The sequence below is a fragment of the Bufo gargarizans genome, chromosome 2 (assembly GCF_014858855.1).
Source record: "Bufo gargarizans isolate SCDJY-AF-19 chromosome 2, ASM1485885v1, whole genome shotgun sequence".
Classification (NCBI taxonomy): Eukaryota; Metazoa; Chordata; class Amphibia; order Anura; family Bufonidae; genus Bufo; species Bufo gargarizans.
In genome coordinates this window covers 94,230,114-94,245,829 of record NC_058081.1, presented here as the reverse complement: position 1 = coordinate 94,245,829, position 15,716 = coordinate 94,230,114, and the positions used below count along the sequence as shown (strand labels likewise).

General features: G+C 43.4%; 1 protein-coding gene across 6 annotated transcripts in view; it reads left to right on the top strand.

Annotated features, from left to right (window-relative positions):
• Positions 1 to 15,716, top strand: part of TET3 (tet methylcytosine dioxygenase 3) — a 72,703-nt gene that overhangs the window by 15,183 nt on the left and 41,804 nt on the right. For 2 of the 6 annotated variants that reach the window (XM_044279311.1, XM_044279313.1), the window contains exon 3: positions 2,697 to 2,753. The exons of 1 other annotated variant lie outside the window; for it this stretch is intronic. In XM_044279311.1, coding sequence (XP_044135246.1) covers positions 2,697 to 2,753 — 57 coding nt within the window. Of the gene's footprint in view, positions 1 to 2,171; positions 2,249 to 2,311; positions 2,426 to 2,696; positions 2,754 to 15,716 lie in introns of those variants that run through there. 3 more of the 6 variants (XM_044279318.1, XM_044279316.1, XM_044279315.1) reach the window with 3 other exon arrangements.

Here is a 15,716-nt window from a genome sequence, read left to right as displayed (position 1 = left end):
CAATCGCCCCGAAACAGCTGTCTGCAAATGAGGTGCTGGCTTATTTAATGTCTGACTCATGTCTGAAGGCCTATTTAAAAGGTTGAACATTGACTTCTAGGATAGCTGCCTTACATCTGGTGGCATTAGAGGCAGAGCTTGTTAAGAGCTCATTTGCATCTTTTCCCCAGAATTCCAGAGGAGCATGTATGGTTTAGAAGTCTCCTCACGCCGACTAAGGCGTTCTCTCCCCAAGTAGAGAGAGAACCCCCAAAATCCAGACAAGTATAAGAGACATTCTAGAGGTTGCAGCACGGCTGAATGATGTGGACCACACACGGATGACATCTGTGCACTGTCCACACCTTGTGCAGCCCCATAGAAATAAATGGGTCCACATTCAATCTGCAAAAAAATTCTGTTCCAGTGCTGACTGAAAGTGCGGTCATGTCCATGAGGTCTAAAGTGAATAGATTGTCGTGTTCATGCTGTCCTTACTGCAGGCACCATGAAATGCTGACAGACCCGTTGATTATAAAGGACTACATTTCAGAGAGAGCATAATCTTAAATCCTTAGAACATCATCTGAGGTGGGTGCCTTTAGCTTGTCCGCGTACGGCTCTGCTTGATTGACAGGTCTCTTCCTATCTGCATAACCTTTAAAAGCATAATTGGTGGAATCCAGGTGGGCCTTGTTGGTGGAGGTAGCCAAGTGGAGAACCTCATTTATCAAACTTGTAGTATTGGCCAAATCAGGTCCAACAATACAAAACCGTTACCTAATTGTAACGCTTGCTTGAAGAGTCATTAAAGAACACCGACCCTAAATATGTCCAAGGAGGCCATCAACAGGTTTATATTGTAGGGTTCTTCACGTGGTTTTTGTATTCTACTTCATTGAAATCCAAGCTGGAGGTGTGCCGCTAGTACCGCTACACACCACTTATTCAGTAGCAGAGGTCATACAAGGCGAATGTTTTCCAAGGCAAGCCCTTTAATACGTTTAGCCCTTATTTCTTGCATTGTAGGAGACCAGACCCGCTATTCTTTTGCTTCATGATGATCTCTTTTACTATTATATAAAATTCTTAAAGCAGCCGTACCCTTGGCATATCAAGACTAGCAAGAACGATTTTTCACGATCTTCCATAGTTCCTTTAAGAAGCCGGCGCACACAATTCAGATGCGTGAAATGTTAAAAATCCATTTCCATTTTGGGATTGATTCGTTTTGGGTCATCCCGACCTAGCGTTATTCAGCTTCATAGTTGTAAAAGGCCGGGCTATACACAGCCGATCTTCCTTCCTATATGTAATGCCGTAAGCATGCCAGTGAACACACGGCCACAAGCCTATATGGTGGCTTCCTGGAGAAGATGGTGCCTCTTGTCTAACACACCCAGAACATCCTTCTCAGAAGGGTTTCCTGTTTCTTCACGTATGGCTTTAACCCTGCAAATGCCAGGCTGTCAGCCTTGGCAGAGCGCAGGTTACATACTTCCGCAGTTTAAAGAGCTGGCTCTGACAGAGTTTAAGGTTTGGTCGCGCCACCCACTAAAGTTAACCCTTTTTGTAGCGAATTGGCATTTCCTGATGTAGAAAGGCTAGCCTCGTGTTTACAGTGTAATCTAGTCTTTTAACCCTTTTGAATTGCTGTTCTTCAACGTCGTACCATAGGTCCCCTAAAAAAATTTTTTTTGGGGGGGGGGGTTTAAATCTAATTAAATGGAATGATGTCAAAGGACGAGGGGCATGAATAGAATTCTAGTGAGATTACTGTCGAAGTTGGGTGCAGGATCCTGTCATTAGCTATGCCATTGTCAGATATAGCGTGGGCCATGTATGTCTGTGTACAGAGCTCTTGCACAAGGACATTGCTGTATAGGTTACATGTAAGTGATTTCAACTCTTACAGCAAATGTAAAAACCTAACAGATGGAGGAAACCCGCGCCATCGCGGACGTTTATTTGTGCATGTAGCAAGTCCATACAGATTGATTTTCTGTCGCTAACCCCCCCCACCCTCCCAATTTGACAGCTCCGCCGCTCATTCCCTGTAGTCCAGTCCGCAGATTCCAGCAGCCTTGAATTGCTGGGAGGGAAACCACATGGTCTGCTCTCCCTGTTAAGATCTCAAAAAAAAAAAAAAAATCCGGCATTACAGAACCCAGCCCCCACCCCTCCCCACTCCCTGTGCCTCGGACTCCCTACTACTGCAAGTGAGACAGGGAGGGGGCATGTCACATATCATGTGTTGGGGGTAGGAGAGGTACTAAGAGCTGCCGTCTTATGATAATGATCCCAGCGTCTGGCAGAAAAGAAGAGGGAGGGAGTTCATAAAAAAAAAAAAGCCATTGCACCAGTGTCTTTATAGGAGCAGACCTAAAATGGCTGCTGGTAATCAACTGTGTTTAGGATTTTGTCGCCAGATCCTTTTACACAAAAGGTTATTGTTCTGTCTGTCCGCTTTCATATTTGCTAGGGACACCTAGACATTGTGGTCTGTGGGAGCCGGGTAAACATATCATTTAAATCCCATTTCCTTCGGCATCCGGCCAAGGACCCCAGACGCAGGGTTTGAGGGATAGGACATCTCGCCCTTAATACTCCGGCTTTTCGCTTCCTTACCTTTTTACAGCTTTAATTGTTTTTATTTATTTATTTTATTTATAGATTATATATATATATATATTTTTTATTTTTAAATCTCCTTCCAGGTTGTAAATGAGGACAGCTCCGACATTCTGCCGAATGGAGAAACGCCGACTGTGACGGTACGTACAAATTAACCCCTTCATGTAATCTTGCGCGTTTCACTTGACAGAATATAGCTAATAAAATGATCCCAATGCACCCAATTACCGGATAGTCGGTATACATAAGTGCAGTTACTTACCGGTAAAGGGAGGGGGTGTTTAAGTTCTCTGCTTCTCACTGTGGTTACATTTTTGGGTGTAATTACGTCTCTGCACAGAAGGTTTTTTAAATTCGCTAAAGGAAAGGAAGTGTGTTGTGCTGGTGCCAAGTAGAATGGAATGTGTCCCTTTAACTGTGGCGTGACGTACAGTGTCTATCCTGAACACGTGTTGTGCGCGTGGTAATTGTGGTCCGCGTGTGAACTTGTAACTAAATCGGCAAGGCGGTGGCTCTAGGGTTTTTCCCGTTGAAGGAGTGGCTTTTTGAAATGTCATTTTGGGTGGATGCGGGGGTCTTCTGCTGCATCACTTGTGCCGCCTCATGGGATACGTAACGCTGACTCAGCATTGTGCATACTGAGCGTGAGCCCCCTTTTTCCATGCCTCTGTTTCTGCAGTACACGCGGGACATACTGCACTCACAGGGGTGGAAGTAGCGCAACGTGGACCTCCATTCATCTCTGTTACTCTAGTATTTTCCCACATGTATCACTCTTGACGTCATCGCACCTTGTATGCTACTCCTCTTGTCTGTATGGCCAGCACTTACACGCCAGCTACCTTCCTCACATTAACTTACCTGATCTAATGACTGCATGTGACCACCGGGCGTGGTAATGGCAGAAACCCAGCTCATGATGCGTATATATATTTTAAACCCGGACCATAAATCTGTTGTGTTGTAGTGAAGAGGGCATTGCCACCGAGGAGTCTGCATTCTCCCACAGCCGTATTTGTGGTATATGTGTAGTATATAGTATACGCTACAGGAAGAGCGAGTCCAGCACCAAAGCAAAAGAGAAACGCCAGAGCAAACCTCCCATCAGATATTGACACAATTATGGGACCCGAGGGCTAAATTTGTACAGGAACTCGTATTACGTTCTACAAAACAAGCCGTTACTGCCGGGCCTTGCTTATGTGCTTATGTGCATAAGGAGTTAATGCAGGCAACAGGTTGCTCTAGAGTTAGACGTAGCGTGTAAAAATAGCTTTTGCGCGTACCTATTTGCTGCTTTTTCCGTTCTGTGCGAAAACCACGGGGCCTCATCTTCTTTCTAGGAAACCTCTCCTCACCGCCCCTCTTCTGGCAGGCAGACCTTGCTTTTCTAGTCTCTGGCGGAGTCACAGATCCCTAAGTCACGTGTCTCTGTAGTTTACAAACATCGCATCCCTCATACGTCACATCAGAGGAGAACGCGCAGTTTCCCCGCTTGCACGTACTTACAGTAGAAGCAAAACTGTGATGGCCTGCAGAATGACTTCGACCGCTTACCAAAAGATAATGGCCGGGGGGAAAAAAGTTCTCTGCTCCCGCATTCACACCGTGATGTAACAGAGTGTAGTCAATAGTCCTCTCTGCCGGTCTGGGGAGCCACAGGCCGACATTTAGGCTCCTATCTGTCCGTTATACTATACAGGATGGAAAATGCTTTATCTAAAGGTTATATTTGCCTGCTTTCGCCTTTAACCATGTAAGCTCAGAAATTGCAGGATGGTGCAAGCTCCTCAATTTACCCCAAGTACCAATCTAAAGCATGGTTGTAATTTATTATAATGTACAGGTTCTCTCTTCTAAGAAATAATTCTACTACAGCTTTGCATTAAAGGGGCTGTCTCAAGTCAGTAAATGGCATTTATCATCTAGAGAAAGTTAATACAAGGCACTTACTAATGTATTGTGATTTTCCATATTGCCTCCTTCGTTGGCTGGATTTATTTTTTCCCATCACAGTATACACTGCAGGTCTTCGTGGTTATGACCAACATGCAGTCCAGCAGCGGTGGTCGTTCTTGTACACTATAAGAAAAGGTGCCGGCCTCTCCGGTGCAAGAGTGCACACAGGTTGGTGTGGTTTCCTATAGTGTGCATGGCCAACACTGCTGGATTGCAGGGTGGTCATAACCATAATGTGATGGAAAAATGAATCCAACATATAAGCAATATGGACAATCACAATACATTAGTAATTGCCTTGTATTAACTTTCTCTAGATGATGATTGCCATTTACTGACTTGAGACAGCCCCTTTATTGCAACGCTGTAGTAGAATTATACGGTTTTGAGACAACCCCTTTAAGCCTAATGTTCCTATATTCTTGGATCCTGTGTTCCGAATGGAATGTCATGGACCAGGGATGACTTGGTTTCCTTGGGCCTATCCTCCAGAACATGGCCACATCCATTCTTAATTGTATTACCAATAAAGGACCGATCACGAATCGGGTCTCATCGGCTATATGTGAATCGGCCCATAACAAATGGACTGTAGAGACAATTGGTTGGCTCTAAAGTCTCTTCTAATGGGGTTGTCTTCTGCTGTTCTTGGAATATTAATAGTCATCCTAAATGTCTTCCTCCCCACACCCTCCTTTAGCAAGGTGCAGCAGTTGTTGTGTCTCTAGGGCTGGGAAAACACGGCAACAGTCACGCCGCTGATGAAGGTCTGTAGCACAGGGCGAGTCTGAACAGCACAAAGATGTCTGCACCTTCATGTAGATGATCCTAGCGGCAAATAAATAAGCCATTTGACTCCACCTGAGCTGTAGTGAGAAGTCAGGTAGTTGTCCTCCGTCTTCTCCCACCTAGTATTGACCTGTGAAGGTGAGTGCTATAGTATAGATGTACAGTAGTAATAGAACTGGGGCATTTATTGCATTCTTTTCTGTAATCGTGAAGGAGCTGTTATTTTTCACCCTTCATTATGGAGATTCTGCCCAAGTGGATCTTCTATACTCTCTGTATAACCTTGGGACCAGCTCCTTATCTTGAAGGGCATCTGTCAGCAGACTTTTACTGATGAAACTGGCATGTTGCAAATGCGCTTGGAAGTTGAAGGCATCTGTGTTGGTCCCATGTTCCTATGTGCCAGCATTGCTGAGAAAAATGATGATTTTTATTATATGCCTCTAGGAGCAACGGGGACGTTACCGTTACACCAAGAGGCTCTGCTCCCTCTGCACCTTGACAGGGCCAGGCAGTGTAAACAACACCACGCATGGCCCTGTCAATTGGGGTGCAGCAGTTGGAGAGGGCGGAGCCTCTAGGTGTAACGACGACGCCCCCTTGCTCCTAGAGGCTCATTTGCATATATAAAAAATTCTTACCAGTGCAGACACCTATGAACATGGGCCCAACACAGATGCCTTCAGCTGCCAAGAGCACATATGACCTGTCGGCCAGTTTCATAGGTACAAATCTGACAGATGTCCTTAGGCCACCTGCACATGTTGCAGAATATGTGCGGCTCTTCTGCGCAGATTCCTGTGCAGAAAAACTGCAGCATAGAAAGGTACCAGCAAAGTGTACGAAATTACACAAATCCCAGTTGTTTATTTAAAAAATAATTGTGTGGAAATTGTCCTGCATTGTGGATTTCCAAATCCGAAAGTCAAATATGTTTGCGGTGGTTTTAGCTGCGGATTCCACCCTTTTCCAATGAAGGGTGAGATCTGTGGTGAAATCAAATCCGCACCAAAAAAGGTACATTAGTTGGCAGGGAAATTTGTGTGGATCTTATGTGCGTTCACTTACACTTGTGTGCAGGTACCCTTAAAGTGGTTGTATAGGATCAGGAAAAAACATGACTGCCTTAATCCAAAAACAGTGCCACACCTGCCCATAACGGTTTGTGTGCCATCCCTCTTTTATTGCTTCTAGAAATGTATGAATCAATTGAATATTGAGTTACCTTTTCCACATTGTCAAAGAGTTGTGTTCTTACACAGGCTGGTACGGTCAGCATGGATCGTATGTAGGGACACGACACCCCCCAACTTGTATCACCTAGTTGTCAGTTTATCCATAAATTTCTAAAGGAAATCGCAGAGCAGCGCAACAGAGAAAATAAAAATGCTCCAGAATTGGTATATGATGGGGGAAATACAATAATTTACTAAAAGTTTGAAGTGGTGTAATATGTATAGGTTCTGTTCACATCATGTTTTCTGCCTAAATTGGGGGGGTGGGGGGGGGGGGGGTATACATCTGGAGGATTTCCTGACGTTTACTTCTGACGGAAAGCTGCAACATATCCCACTGTATAGGCATAGATTGTAATCCTGTTTCAAAAGCAATCCCATACTGTATATACCTTTTTTCTTCTTACTACACTTCCCCCCCCACTGCTCTATAAAAAGGCTCTCAGAGGTTACTTCTGGGTATTGTACCTCTTGGTGGGAGATTGACTGCTAGACATGTCTCTTCAACACTTTAAGACATTGCCCATTTGACATTTTTTGAGAGGGGGCACATCATCGGAGGCAGGATTGCCGTTTCAATGAATTGCTTGCCATCTAGGATGCTCTGACCCAGCTGTTAGGTGTCGGGGGCAGTGGTTATGTGAGGGCACACATAGTGATCAGGCTCCAAACAGCTCAGACCACCAGTGGAAGGAATCCTTTGATACACCCACAAGCACGAGCAGCTCCCTCAGTTTTGTTGTCCACCGTTCAGACACAGGTGGCATCTTCATTACACACCTCTGTCTCTGGCCGGACCAGTTCCAGGCACTTGGCAGAAGATTTGGTGTCATGGTGCCCATTTTCCTGCTATGGACAGCCGGCCACTACTGCCTTTGTTTGCAGTGGTGTTGTGAACAAAAAACTTGGAGTGCTATGGATTGAAACCTTATTGTCTTTAGCAAGGAATCCAGGTTCTGCGCTCCATAACGTTTGAGTTCCAGTGCGACACCATAGAGTACCATTATAAAAAATTGTCGTGAGACATTGGTGCGACAAATGTTGCAATGTAGTTGCGCCCTCTCTGTCGCGCAACTTATTGATGTGTAGACCTAGCCTAAAAAGACAGCCTCGTAGCAGGTAAGTTGAACACTAATTAAAGGGATCCTGTCGCCTAGATTATGCATTTATAGGGTCTGCCAGATCTCTTATAGCATGTGCACAATATTCCTTTGCCACAGATATGAATGCTTTAGTTTGCATATTGATAAATTTGATTTTCTTAACAAATTACCTCTGAAAAGAGCCCATTCTGAAGGAGCCCAAAGTCCCCTCCAAGAGCCCCAATGTCACTCGGAGGACTTGGTGCAAGCACCTGTACTTCAGCCTTTCATGTTTCGGAGCTCCATTGGAACATGAAAAGTAGAATATGATTGGTTGCTATGGGCAACGAAGTAACTTTTCCCATCCACAAGTTTTGATAAATCTTTGAAAAGCTGTTCTGATGGAACTGAACGGCTTTCTGCAGCTTACTATGTACCGGAATATATGCAAGCTGCAGAAGCCAAACTGAGCAAAAAAGTTTAATAAAAACCAGTTGGAAAATGTTTTATTACATTATTGCAGTGCAATACAAACGTGACCAAAGGTGTCAATGGCCTTTTAAATAATCTTCTACATCAGCTGGCTTTTAAAGGGAAGACACAGCTGAAGAGTTCAGATCATGCAGGTGCTTGCAGCACAGGTAGACCTGCCCAACCGGTCTGCAGGAACAGGTGTGGTTCTGGAGGAGGAGAGCGAAATCGTTTAAAGAGACAAAGAGGATTTATAGGGTGTCACACCTTCAGATTCACTATTCTCTAAGGCAAAATAACACACCCCCTGAGCTGAGCTATCTGAGCAACCAGATATGGTGGTTTCTGCAAGGGAGTATCTGCACAGCAGAAGGTTGATGTATGAACTATGATTCGGACTCCTGCCTCAAGACATTAGCTGACTAGTCATATCTCTAGTAGACCAAAGGTTGCAGGCTGTGTTTTCCTCTTTTGTTGTAAACCGGGGGTTGTGAGGGGTCCATACGTGGATTTGTGGAATTCTTTATAGTTAATTCTTAATTGTGGTCCGGATGGCTGTGGAAATGGCATGTAAATCAGCTGACAAATGAACAAGCACTGGTTTCTCAACTGATCTTTTATGGTGGCATGAAAATTCTTTTGTGGGCAGCATATCGCCCGTATACGCAGTGCAGGTGCTGCCAACAAGTATATAATGCAAACAGTCTGACCATTTGTGCAGTAGTTCTGCTGGGGAAGTTATCTGACCATGTTGAGGAATATCTCTTTAAGGACCTATCTGGGACATTGGCGGCATATCACCAGGTTATGATATTAATGCCAGAGAACTGTGGGTCTTGGCTCTGGGACCCGCTCCCATCTGCAGAATGGGTCCCTTAAAGTGGACCGCACACTACACATGCACAGCCTCCGTGTTCTCCAGTGCTTGGCTATTTTCAGAACTCCCATTGCAGTTAACTGAGGGTGGCGGTGCATGCGTGGCTGCTCTCCCTTCACTTCAGGGGCCCCATTCTGGAGAGGTGTGGGTCCCAGATCTGTCATTGATGACAGCCCTTTAAATGAGCGCTGATTAACTTGCTATATATTGTTGAGTGGGTAAAAATTAGCTGCGGCTGTTTTTTTTCCACTGTTTCTGCAGTCACAATAATGATGCATTTTGTGATTTTACTGCATTGTGTTTGTGGAGAACAAAGTCCTTAAATTATGATGATCTCGGACATGAGCTAAGCCGTAAACCCATATATATAGGAACACAAAGGAATTTCAACTTGTGTTAGTGTCAGGAGCTTTGCCTCGGCACTTAGCTTTTCTCAAGTACTGTCACTATGTAAGCAGTTTCTGCACCACTGAGCCTGTCTTGGTGACTATTATGTTCCAAATAATTGGAGTAACGGCTGTTAAGACACCATCTCGTCTGATAGACGTATACTGGTCACATGCCCATACGAACAATGCTTTTGCATTTAAGTGTACCCATTGTGCTTAGCAGATCAAACATTCATAAAATGTGCAACGTTCTTCAGCGGACCCATAGTAACTTGGCACAAGAGGATCAGATATGTAATAAGTAGATGGATTTAGCTTACATTAAAAAGTTAACCATTTAAAAGGTTTTGGTTCCCATTGGATACGGCTGCTCGAGCTTGTAGTTGAACATGTCCCTAATAATGGCAGTGGGTCACTTTTCCTACATCATTTACTTTACAGTGCCTGGTGGGAAGACTACAAATCCCAGAGCACGCACTGTGCAGATGTAGAGCCAACAAGAAAGTATTTCAGCTCTGAAGCCAGAAGAATTTTGAATGCACCTCTGGCTATAGTGAGCAGTCAGTTTACAAAATAATTCAATCTCGTACACCTTACATCTATACGTAAAGTTACTTTTGTAGTGGGACAGGTTTTATATGATATGATTGACTAGCAACAGTGTCAAAAACCAGGATGACAAAGGACTTGCCAGTGGTGTCGCCAGTTTCCTTGACACTCGAGGTCTAATGCACATGGTGGCTGTTTGTGTAAACCTGTGCAGACATGGTCCATATAGGTCCTCTACACTATTGCATCCAGTGTAGAATGTAGGCCCTATTAGTGCCATATTACCCTTATGTGTAAACCTGGTCTACACTTCAGATGGCTCTTGGCGATTCCTCCTGACCCCACATATGTGTATGTGCAGCTAAATGTGCACACCAGAGACATTCCTGAATCTTCTACCACCCAATGGAACCAATAAAACGTACTTTGTGTGTTGATCTCATTATTTCCATGTAGTGCCTTGCCCTTTATCTGATATACTGGTTACCGCATGTGACATCCTGCTAGAAAATATTTTTTTTAAAGTCTGAGCAACTTTCTGCTTTCAGTGTGACATGAAGAGCGAGCATATTTCATTTTTGAACTTCAGCCTTGGGTCTGTCTACATGCCAGTTACAAATTTTCCAGTCCTCACCACATGTTACTTTGCCGGCAGATAGTGTGGGTGTGAGTCCTAGAAAAGAAGGGTTAATCATTGACTAGGCTTGTGTTACCCTCTAAAGGTTCCTGTAGGGGAGCTGATTCAAAATTTTAACTTTTGGAGGTTACTGTTTTACTCTTGGAATGTTAAGACTGTTAAAATGTAACCTATAAAAATCACAATCCAGTCTCTAAAGCTAAGTTTTTAGGAGTCGACGAGCCTGAACGTAAAGCTATTAGAAGAACAAATATCTCATAGCCTTGCTTGTGCCTAGTGTAGTATCTTAACTATTTGCTACAGCTCAAAACCTAATCTGCCATCCCCCCAACCTTTTGTTCACTTACCGTAATTTATTTTTCTTCCTCCAGCGCTAGAACTATGACCTGTGGTTAAATCTGGTACTTGTCCTTTTATTCTGATGAATTCTGGCCATGTGTGATGCAGGAGCACGTGCTCTTGTATGACAACACATTTTTCCCCACCCTCATCGGAGCTTCCCGATCCGAAGTGCGTAATCTGAATAGAGCAACTAGCAGCAAATAGTTCATGTTCCTAACATGAGCTGCAAGTCCTGTGGTCTACAAACAGGGAAAAAATGTACACCTAACCTCTTATGAACTGGTCACCTCTCCCTTAGCCCTTTTCGTCTTGTTAGGTGACATGGGAAGTACATAATTACGTTGAACAGAAATGGAACAATATCATGTTTTACTGTTTGGCATAGGACAAAACATTTTGCCCAGTTTAATTGATCTGATACTAGTGTTGTTACTCCGGGGTTATGTTATTCGAATGGGATGCAAAGAATCCTAGCTTTTGACCATTTTAATACGTTTGACCCATGCGTGATAACATGGGTCCAAAATTATGTGTGCACTGGGGTGACAGGAGAGGGCCTAAAGGCCGGGGAGTTTTCTGCCTGATACTATGGTGAAATGGAATGTCACATTTCAAGCACATGTTGAATTTATTCAGAGCTGTCCTCTTAAAAAAAAAAAAACAGGAAAGACCTGTGCAACCAAATTTCTATGTGAAGATCCTATCATCCACAAGGGCAAATTGACTTCTGAAATGGCTTTTCATGCCTTTGGGGATATATATATATAATTTTATATTTTTAGACAGAGAGAAAGAAAGAAGTATTCATCATATCTCTTGAACTTTTCCACATTTTTTTTTCACGGCCCAACACGAAGTAGCAAGTATGTGTGAAATGAAAAAGATACGTGGTTTTCAAAATTTTTAATAAATAAAACTCTGAAAAGTGTGGCATGCTTTTTGTATTCCCCTGTACTGGGATACCCCTAAATAAAATTTAGTATGACAAATTGCCTTCAGAAGTTACCTAATTAGTAAAGAGTCCACCTGTGTGCAATTATTTTCAATATAACTACAGCTGTTCTGTGAAGGCCTCAGAGGTTTGTTAGTGAACATAAAGTGATCAAACAGTATCGTGAAAACCAAGGACACACCACACGGGTCAGGGATAAAGTTGTGGAGAAGTGTAAAGCAGGATTAGGAGATAGACAGATGATAGATGGATATATATCTATCTTCTTTATTTTCATGACTATGAAAATTGTAGATTCACACTGAAGGCATCAAAACTATGAATTAATACATGTGGAATTATATACCTAACAAAAAAGTGTGAAACAACTGAAGATGTAATATTCTAGGTTCTTCAAAGTAGCCACCTTTTTGCTTTGATTATTGCTTTGCACACTCTTGGCATTCTCTTGATGAGCTTCAAGAGGTAGTCACCTGAAATGGTTTTCACTTCACAGGTGTGTCCTGTCAGGTTTAATAAGTAGGATTTCTTGCCTTATAAATGGGGTTGGGACCATCAGTTGCGTTGTGGAGAAGACAGGTGGATACACAGCTGATAGTCCTACTGAATAGACTGTTAGAATTTGTATTATGGCAAGAAAAAACTAGCCAAGTAAAGAAAAACGAGTGGCCACCATTACTTTAGAAAATGAAGGTCAGTCAGTCCAAAAAATTGGGAAAACTTTAAAAGTGTCCCCAAGTGCAGTCACAAAAACCATCAAGCGCTACAAAGAAACTGGCTCACATGCGGACCGCCCCAGGAATGGAAGACCAAGAGTCACCTCTGCTGCGGAGGATAAGTTCATCCGAGAAACCAGTATCAGAAATCGCAGGTTAACAGCAGCTCAGATTAGAGACCAGGTCAATGCCACACAGAGTTCTAGACACATCTCTAGAGCAACTGTTAAGAGGAGATTGTGTGAATCAGGCCTTCATGGTAGACTGTCTGCTACTATCTGCTAGGAAACCACTGCTAAGGACAGGCAACAAGCAGAAGAGACTTGTTTGGGCTAAAGAACACAAGAAATGGACATTAGACCAGTGGAAATCTGTGCTTTGGTCTGATGAGTCCAAATTTGAGATCTTTGGTTCCAACCACCGTGTCTTTGTGCGATGCAGAAAAGGTGAACGGATGAACTCTACATGCCTGGTTCCCACAGTGAAACATGGAGGAGGTGTGATTGGTGTGGGGGATTTATTCAAAATTGAAGGCATACTGAACCAGCATGGCTACCACAGCATCTTGCAGCGGCATGCTATTCCATCCGGTTTGCGTTTAGTTGGACCATAATTTATGACCCCAAACACACCTCCAGGCTGTGTAAGGGCTATTTGACTATGAAGGAGAGTGATGGGGTGCTGCGCCAGATGACCTGGCCTCCACAGTCACTAGACCTGAACCCAATCGAGATGGTTTGGGGTGAGCTGGACCGCACAGTGAAGGCAAAAGGGCCAACAAGTGCTAAGCATCTCTGGGAACTCCTTCAAGACTGTTGGAAGACCATTTCAGGTGACTACCTCTTGAAGCTCATCAAGAGAATGCCAAGAGTGTGCAAAGCAGTAATCAAAAGAAAAGGTGGCTACTTTTGAAGAACCTAGAATATGACATATTTTCAATTGTTTCACACTTTTGTGTTATGTATATAATTCCACATGTGTTCATTTATAGTTTTGATGCCTTCAGTGTGAATCTACAATTTCCATAGTCATGAAAATAAAGAAAACTCTTTGAATGAGAAGGTGTGTCCAACCTTTTGGTCTGTACTGTATATATTTAAAATAATAATAATAATAAAAAAAAATATATAGTATATGTGTATATATATATATATATATATATATATATATATATATATATATATATCTATATCTATCTGAACATCTCACGGAGCACTGTTCAATCCATCATCCAAAAATGGAAGGTGTGTGGCACAACTGCAAACCTACCAAGACATGGCCATCCACCGACGGCTCCATCAGGAGAGCACTGCTTGGAGAAGCAGCCAAGAGGGCCCATAGTCATCATTCTCATACTGTGTAAAGTGGAACTGGCTTAGTTGCCCAGGGCAACCAGTCAGATTCCCTTTTTCATTTCAGACAGCTCCTTTGGAAAATGAAAGGAGGAATCTGGTTGCCATGGGCAACTAAGCCAGTTCTACTTTACACCAGTTTGATAAGTGACCCCCTATGACTGGCGGAAAAATAACACTGCATATCACCCTGAACATACCATCCCCACCGTGAAACCGGGCGATGGCAGCATCATGCTGTGGTGATGCTTTTCTTTAGCAGGGACAGGGAAGCTGGTCAGAGTGAATGGGAAGGTGGATTGACCTAAATACAGGGCAGTCCTGGAGAAAAACCTGTTAGAGGCTGCAAAAGACTTGAGACTGGGGTGGAGGTTCACCTTCCAGCAGGATAATGATCCTAAACATACAGCCAGAGCTACAATGGAATGGTTTAGAAACTTTAGATCCAAGCACATTCATGTGTTAGAATGGTGCAATCAAAGTCCAGACCTAAATCCCATTTGAGAATCTGTGGAAAGACTTGAACATTTCTGTTTACAGACGTTCTCCATCCAATCTTACTGAGCTTGAGCTATTTTGGAAAGAAAACATTTCAGCCTCTAGATGTGCAAAGCTGGTAGAGACCTACCTCAAAAGACTTCGAGCTGTAATTGCAGCGAAAGGTGGTCAGGGGAGCTGAATACAAAGGCCTGCCATACTTTCCAGATTTTTATTTATTAAAATTTTTTAAAACAATGTATAATTTTATTTTCACTTTTCACATACTCCTTTGTGTTGGTCTATCACATAAAATCCCAATAAAATACATTTAAGTTTATGGGTGTCTCGTGAGACTTGTGTAAATTAATTCGATATTCCTATCTGCATCTTTAAAAACATTTTAAATTTGGAATCCGAAGTCGGGTTTGGTACCAAGGTACCAGCCAGTACCAGACCAGACTTTGAATTCCTATTTTAAAATGTTTTTAAAGCTGCAGATAGGAATACCAAATTATTTCACATTAGTCTTGCAAGACTTCGGCTGTTACAAATTTTGCCTCCACGCTGCCCATGTGTTTTAATGTTGTACGGAGACTGCATTAAAATCTAAGTTTATTTTTAATTTTTATAAATTGGCTTCGGCCTTCTTACAGCTCGCCGAGCACAGTGCCGTACGTTATAGGGGACTAGTTGCAATACCAAGCCTAGCCACTATACAAAGTACAGTGCTGTGCTTGGTGAGCTGCAAAAAGGCCACGGCGCTCACAGGAGCGCCGATGCCTACTCACACAACTGATCGGCGTGGGTCCCAGGCGTCGGACCCCCCACCGATCAGATACTGATGACCTATCCTAAGGATAGGTCATCCGTTTCAAAATCTCAGAAAACCCCTTTAAACATTTTTAGAGAATCTCTAAGTTTATTTTCCTTTATAATGACCTATATACCTATATTCAGGGGCGGACACAGACAGCAGAGGGCCCCTGTGCAAAAAATGTGCCAGCCCCCCCACCCCACCCCACCAAAGCCAAATTCTCAATCTAACCTATTCTGTCTTAACATTACTTATAGCAATACAAAACATACAGGTTAAGGCTACTTTCACACCCACGCCACTACTCTCTGGCCACCTGATTCGGCGAAGAATGCAAGGAATTGGCTGGACACAAACTCAAGCATGCTGTTATAGTTAATGTGGCCGGCGGGCATTCTGTCTGCATCCAGCAGTGCTGGGGCATTCCGGCAGGCTGTTCTCTGCTGGAAGTGCCTGCCA